The sequence below is a fragment of the Echinops telfairi genome, unplaced genomic scaffold (genome assembly GCF_000313985.2).
Source record: "Echinops telfairi isolate 266 unplaced genomic scaffold, ASM31398v2 ScPeMD7_3509;HRSCAF=4178, whole genome shotgun sequence".
Classification (NCBI taxonomy): Eukaryota; Metazoa; Chordata; class Mammalia; order Afrosoricida; family Tenrecidae; genus Echinops; species Echinops telfairi.
This window is the reverse complement of record NW_022107407.1, coordinates 15,853,837-15,861,224: the sequence shown is the minus strand read 5'-3', so window position 1 is coordinate 15,861,224 and position 7,388 is coordinate 15,853,837. Positions and strand designations below refer to the sequence as shown.

Sequence of the window (7,388 nt, the reverse complement as noted above, 5' to 3'; positions counted from 1 at the left end):
AGCCAACTAACTTTTGCACCCCCTTTAATTAAAATTCTCTCCTTTAGCTTAAACAAGTCATTTCACGTCCTGGGCCTTCAGTTTTGACATTTGTGGGGCTGGAGGATGGGAACACAAAACAAAAACCTGAGGCGATTTGCATTTTCAGTAATTCCTCCCCCCAAACTCCAAACTCACTGCTACCAAGTCAAGCCTAACTCCTTGGGGATCCCCCAGGACAGGGTAAGTAGAACTGTCCTGGGAGTGTCCGAGACGCTAAGGAACTCTTTACAGGTCTCTCGCCGGCGAGCTGTGGTTTCCAACTGCTGATCTTGTGGTCAGCAGGCCAACGCGTCAATCATTCCTAGCGCTCATAAATTGGTGTACAATAACCTTGACCTTGGACCCGACCTCTGCGCCTGCGCTGAAGAGGAACGCCGGCTGTGACCCAGCCACGGCCGTGCACAGTGCGCACGCGCGCCTCCCTCTCCTCCCCGCCCCGCTGTGAGAGAGGCGGGACTTCCTGTCCCTTTCCCCGCGTGCGACAGGCGGAAGTGGCGGTGTTTCCCGGAGCGCGGGGAGTTGAGGGCGCTCTTTGGTTTGTAACGGGAGCTTCTTTCGGCACCAAACATGCCAGATCTGGCGGCCGCAAGCCCGGGCCCGCCTGCGCCGCAGGAGAAGAAGCCGCTCCGGCCTTGCTGCGCCTGCCCCGAGACCAAGAAGGCGCGCGACGCATGGTCAGTGCGCCGCCGGCAAGGGCGCCGCCGCGCGGGTTCCGGCGCCAATGCGCGCCCCGGGCTCGGCCGGAGCCTGACGGCGAGCGCGGCTCGGCAGGGGCTTCCCGGCGTCGCCTGGCTTGCTTGGGGCACATGCTTAACCTGGGCTCTTGGCAAGGGCAGTGGAGGAAGGGCAGACTCACCCGAGGCGCCCTTGGCTCGCTCGTTCCTTTCGGCGACCGTTTTGAACACCTGGGAGCGTTCGGGTCTGCAGGTCTACAAGGGGTTAAAGAGACCTTGTGGCCTGAAGTCAGCAAGTCAGCCTAGAGTTAATGGAGACGCATTATGGTGGATATACCGCCTAAGAGGGACTCTCAGAGCAAGCTGGGTAAGACTGAAGCGGGAGCGTCCAGGGACTGCTCCTTCCTTACTGCCCTTTGACCGAAAGGGAGTTTCGTGGGTTTTTTTTAAAGGCAGATGATTTAGAAATTAACCAGTCTAGTATTTAGGTGACTATTTAGTATTCAGAATAACACATAACGATGATTATCGATCCACCAAAGAGTTTTTCATTTTATGTCGCCTCGAAATCTTACTAGAATGACTCAGACATATAAGTGCACCTCTTGACCCTATGACTTCCCCCCTTTTGTCCTCACGTAGACATCAGTGGCATAATCAGGTAATGAGTTCAGGAGCACAGTGCTTCTATTAATACTCGTTACTTTCCAGCTATTGCTGTGAAGGGAGGAGACTTGGAAGATCTGATACTGTACTTGCCTCTATACAAGTATTTATTGAACCTTCAGAGTGTATAGTATCAATGAGCTTGAAATAAGAAGAGTCCAGATTTGAATCCAGGTTCACCAATTTAGTGACATTGAGCATATTACCTATTGGGCCTAATAAAAGTATCTGCCTCCAGAATTACTGTACGGACTGATGAGTAGAATACCAGGCACTGAGTAGTAAATGCTCAGTGAAGGTGAGCTGTATCTTCACAGGGCGCTGTGTCCATGACAATGTCTCCCACTTTCAGACAGCCTCCCCTGGAGCAAACTATCAAATGATGGGTAGTCTATCTAAAAGTGTTAAATAAATAAGGATAGGTAGGATTTAGAAACTGGTACCACTTTCTATAGCGTCTCCAATGTGGCATCCCCATGTGTATCAACTCTGTTGAGTTTTCAGTGCCTGACTTTTTTCAGGAGCATGCCAGGCCTTTCTTCTGAGATAACCTCTGGACTGACTGGAACTTCCAAACCTTTGGGTTTAGTTGAGCATCATCAAAGGGAGAAGTTATTTTATTCTTGAATTCCTTTTGCATTAACTGCTTCAGACCTCTATAACTTCTCTCCAATAAAAAGTCAGGAGTGAGTTTTTCCTTTTTTTACGAAATTCAGATTTATTTGTTGTTAAAGTTACGTTCTCCCTAGAACTAAAGCTGAGTGGTTCTAGTCTCTTTTGTGAATGTTGTAAGATTTCTGATCAGTGTGAAGTGGCTCATCTTGCTGCTCCTGGCTCTCAGATTTTTTTTTCCCAGATATCTTTTGATCAGAAGTAGATTTAACTAATTGGTAGTTGGCTGTAGGGCAGAATCAGAAAGTTAATTCCTCTGGTAGTGTGGAAAATGAAGCTTTTCTCTTTGACCTTCTGTTAACAAATACTTCATTCAGTCAGTGTATTTCATTGTAAGTGATTCACTCACTGCCTTGCAGCTCCCAGAAACCCTGTCACAGAGTAGAAGGGCTCTATAGAGTTGTGAGACTGACTCTGGGCCAGAGCAGGCAGCCTCATCTTTCTCCCACAGCACCCTCTGTGCCACCAGGGCCCCTTCTATTTGAGCCGTTTCTTCCCGGGTTCTGAGTCAGAGGCAGTGTAGCACAGGCTTAATTATTTCTTCAGGCCAGTTCCTGTTCTTAGGTGCCATCGAGTCCGTTCCAACCCAGAGTGACCCTGTGCCCAGCAGAGTGAAACACTGCCCCATCCTGGGCCATCCTCACAGTTCAGATCAGGTACCCCAAAGTAGTTCTCGGTGGACCACCTTTCTGGTCAGGAGGATTTTACAAGATACAATAAAAACAGTTGCAATGTCAGCTGGCATAGTGTCGTTTTTCAAAAGTCTGACGCCGTATTCAGCATACCCCTGTTCTACCTCATCCCTGTCACTGTTGTATTCAGCATACCCCTGTTCTACCTCATCCCTGTCCCTGTTGTGCATGCATATTTAATGAAGTGGTTCATGCCCACTTTGTCAAATAACAAGTCAATTTTGTCTTCTAGCATCATTGAGAAAGGAGAAGAACACTGTGGACACCTGATTGAGGCCCACAAGGAGTGCATGAGAGCCCTGGGATTTAAGATTTGAAATGGCGAGCAGTTGGGCTTGGCAAGGTAATATGCAAGCTTTTTGCTTCCGGTTTGAGCTTTGCTTTACAGATTTAGCCTCCATTCTGCGATACTCTGTTTGGAAGGCCATTCAGAAGTGAAATTGGTGGCTTTGAGACCCCCAGGTTAATGTAATGTGCTTAAGTATCAATGAAAAGAAGGACTTTGCAGTTCACTATATGGGGAATGAATGCTGCCAACAGTTGTGAGGCATTCAGAGGACTTAGGAAGTGGGAATTTAGCTGTGTCAGAAGGAATTGTAGCTCTGGCAAGTTCAAAATCCCCAGTTGTCTGATTGAGAGGCAGTAAAAGGAAAGTGTTATTTCTTCCTGAGTACTTTTGGGAAGTGCTTTTAAATAGGGAATAAGCAACCCAAGGATGCCTTGTTTTTGTAAAACAAAAAGCGTGGCATTTTATACCAAGCTTCACTCTTAGAAAATTTAAACCTCACACCATTTTCTGAATAACTTTGAGCTTTTAATCCAAATTTGAATGCTGAGAGAGATTTCAAGTGACAGGGTACCCAGCCACGCCACAAATGAATGATTTCCTCTTGTTTAGGAGCTGTTGCCTCGGGTCCCTCACTTTTTTTAGGTGTCGGTGAGCATCTATAGCAGTAGCTAGCACATAGTGGGTGCTCCCTAGAGGCTTGCTCATGAATGAGGGAAGTAAGGCCTAAAGCGTGGGTTCTCACTTGGCCTACTGCCCCCTTGTCAGAAAATCTCTGTGCACACCCCCACCCCCAACAGTTAAAAACTTATACTGTACCCGATAATCCAGAATAAATTGTAATTTGGAGCTATCTGCTTTTGTGGCACTACCCCCCGGCCCCCCAAGGCAGTAACTATTATCCTGGCCTAATGGCTCTAAATGGAACCTTCATCTCCAGGCTGCTGTGTGCCCCTACCCCTAAAGTAGCCCCTTTGACCTTAACAATAGCTGAGATAACACCAAGGCTGCATACCAATGTCAGAGAGAGGACTCGTCTTTCCCTTTCACCTTGAAGCCCTGCCGCTTAGGAATTTCAGGGCCAGTCTTCCTCACTGAGCTGTAGGAAGGAGAGAAAAGGAGTTGCCCTGAGCTGATGAGAAGTCTCAACTGGTGGTGGAAACGGTACAGGTTGAGTCTGGAGGCTTGATTTCCCTTCTGTCATTGTGACGTCAAGCTTACTGTGCATGATCAAGCCGGTGATCCTCTCTGGATTTCGGTGTCTTCAGTTATAAAGAGAGCCATACTGTGCTTCACAATGTGTAGAGTATGGTTCACTTAATACTTGGGCATTCTAGGCAGCAAAAAAAAAGCATGGTTTGGATAAAGGCACACATGACCTAATTTCGGAAAGTGTCTGTAGTTAGTTTCTCTGGGAAGTTCAGTCCAAGTGAGAGGTGATGCTGAACAGACAGTGTCGGGTTGAGGGGGTGGAGTGGGGGAAGCTGGGCCTAGACCTAGTGAGTGGAAAATTCTTGCTCTGTTTGATTATGAGAAGCTGTCCCTGTAAGGAGCCCCGTGGTGCAGGGGTTAAGCGCTCACCTGCTTACTAAAGACTTGTCGGTGTGAACCCACCAGCTGCTCTGCAGGAGAAAGAAGTGGTGCTCTGCTTCCACCGAGAGTACAGCCTAGGAAACCTATGGGGCAGGTCTCTTTCTGTAAGATGGATTATGACTCAGAGTTGACTCATCAGCCATGAGTTTGCTTCGGTATCCATGATCTTAAATGTTTTTCAGATTAGCAGGTTGCTTAAAGCAATCTCATGGTGAATTACTTTGTAAAATTAATTTGAGGCAGGAAGGGGTTCTCTCTACACACACACCTATACCCATAGACCCATTAACTACTTTAAAAGATGTGGAAACCTCACTGTACATGATTTCTTTGTTCATAAATAAACAACTTAGTTGTAGCAGTCCTGCCTTACTAAAAAGAGTAATTAAAAGAATTGCTGGATTTCGAAGCATCAAAAGTATCTTAAACTTTATGTGGGCCACCAAGGTGCTACATTTGTCTCTTGTAAGCGTTGTGTCTTCAGGGAACCAGAAAGTGTTGTGGTTTTCTCTGTGTTAATAGGAGAGAAAGTGAGGGCAATTCCTCTTTGCTTTACACGTCCATACAATGAAATGCAGCAACTTTGATTGTGTGCTCTTGGGCAAGTCCTTTCTGAACCTTAGTGTCCTCAACTGTGAAACAGAGTAGTAACACATGTCCCAACCACTTTGTAGTGCTGTGAAGGTGGTTAAATGATAGAAAGATGTGTGAATGTGCTTGGCGGACCCTAAAACTAGAAGCTAGAACAAAATGGCTAATACCTTCAGAGTTGTAGATAGCAGGTATTTATTTGATGTCTGTTGAACATATGACCTGATTCTTTTTGAATCCTAGTTATAAGAACAACAATCTGAATCCATACCTTTCTTTAAAAGTCATGTTCTCACCTTCTGTGAATTAGTACTTTTGGGATAGGAATGGGTGTTTAGATCTAGTTGATCCCAGATAGCCCATCTCCCTAACCCCTGTGGGGAAATGAAAGCAGATCACTGGGTAAAGAAAGGACTTCCTAAAATTAAGAGTCGAGAAAGCAAAGGGTGCTTCTGAAGCAGTGACTCTAAGACAGAGGAGGGCCACCCCGAGGCTTCCTCAGGCTGTGATTGTCTACAGGAGCAGGCTGCCGCATCTTTCTCCCTCGGAGATGCTGGTGGGTTCAAGCTGCCCCCCTTTTGCTTCGCAGCCACGTGCTTAACCACTGTGCCACCAGAACTCCTTCATAGTGGATAGGTGCTGGAATTACAACCGGACTCCAAGGCTTTCGGTCCTTAATATTCTCCAGTCCACCGGCACTTTACTCCTCAGCTTAATGAGGTTTTATTGTCAACGTAGGCATTATTAGGATTGCATAAAATCTTGATCTTCAATCTTAAAACTAAACTATTATGAATGCAAATTAGAAAACCCTACTGCTAAGTAAGAATCCATGACTGAATAACTAGGAGGTTGGCCGCATGGTAAAATCTCATAGCGGCACAGCTCATTTTATTACACTTTGCAGATACTGCCGTCTTTTACAAATTGAAGGTTCCCCGCAGCGCAGTCTGGCAAGTCTGTCGGCATCATTTTTCCAATAGCCAGTGCTCACTTCGTGTCTTTGATTTTGGTGATTATCAGAATATTTCACACTTTATCATTACCCTGTCGCACACTTAAATTGACTAGGGTGTTGTGGAAACTTGTGAGGACCGGGAACGTGCTGTATCGCACGTGGCATGCACTTGATTGTGGTGAGCTCGGCCCTAACCCGCACAATCTGGTCTGTACAGCTGCCTTCCACCTCACGGACCTTGCCAGACATACTTGAGTCAGCAAGGAAGGGTTTGCAAGTCTTCTCTTAGATATCTGTAGAAATAAACTGCTGTAGGCTTTTTTACAAGCTGCTTTTAAGAAAGTAAATATAAATTCCCTTTACTTTAACAAGTGTTTCTAAAGATTCAACAGTAATGAATTGTACTGCTACAGTGATGCTTTTAGCTAGACAAAACTAAAAATAGGGATTTTTTTTTTGTCGGTGTGTAATCTCAGAGTTATGTATAGCAGTTAGTTAATAATAGCTAGTGGAGGCATTCATTTCTAGGGGTCAGAATTCTTTAATGCATGATGTTTGAAAAATTGACTCTCTACATCTTTTTCTTAGGTAGTCTACTCTGAATAATTCCGGAACGGTGAAGAATGTTAGAAAACATTGAGAAGTCTATAATGTTTTGATAAATGGAGAAAGTATTTATAATTTATTAAAATATATATATCGCTGGTCAAAAGTCTCCAGAAGAGTTTCTTTTTATGTTCCTCACATGACTTTTTGGTATGTTTTCATAAGGCATACACTATAAAAAGATTTGTAGTGCAAGTTTGTTTTCTTTTTACTGTGTCATCCTGGGAACTCCATATGCATTTTCAAGGGAGAAACAGATACTGGTCTTATTTAATGAAATCTCCAAAAGCGGGTTCGTGGAAGTAAGAAAAATAGCTCTTTATCAATTTAGGATGAGTATGGTGGCCTTAGGAGATCTCATTCAGAATGAATGTGTGGTTTTTATTTTCAACTTGCTTAAAGATAAGAACTGGACAGACCTTCCAAATTAATGTTCTTTACTAATTGGTTAGGCCAAAAGATGATGACAAAGGTAAATGAGTATACGTAGCATATGTGTATCTCATTGTGTGAAGGAAAATTTCCGCCTCTAAAAAGCAAACAAATTTCACAGGTGTCTATGTTAGCTCCAGTCAACCAGCCTTGGGTCCTTTTCTCATCTGAGAACA

At 44.9% G+C, this 7,388-nt stretch overlaps 1 protein-coding gene across 1 annotated transcript; it reads left to right on the top strand.

Moving 5' to 3' along the window:
- The first annotated feature begins 521 nt into the window (after positions 1–521).
- Positions 522–6,886, top strand: LOC101658373 (cytochrome c oxidase copper chaperone). The gene is made up of 3 exons (XM_004709803.2): positions 522–716; positions 2,979–3,089; positions 6,763–6,886. The coding sequence occupies exons 1-2, from the start codon at positions 610–612 to the stop codon at positions 3,061–3,063; spliced, it is 192 nt and encodes a 63-aa protein (XP_004709860.1). The 5' UTR covers positions 522–609; the 3' UTR covers positions 3,064–3,089; positions 6,763–6,886.
- The last annotated feature ends 502 nt before the right edge of the window (positions 6,887–7,388 follow it).

What these genes read in the sequence shown, in the direction of transcription:
- LOC101658373 (XM_004709803.2), top strand. Translation starts at nt 610, where the DNA reads ATGCCAGATCTGGCGGCCGCAAGCCCGGGCCCGCCTGCGCCGCAGGAG. An exon ending in AAGAAGGCGCGCGACGCATG is followed by an intron (nt 717 to 2,978) that starts GTCAGTGCGCCG and finishes TTTGTCTTCTAG; the next exon opens with CATCATTGAGAAAGGAGAAG.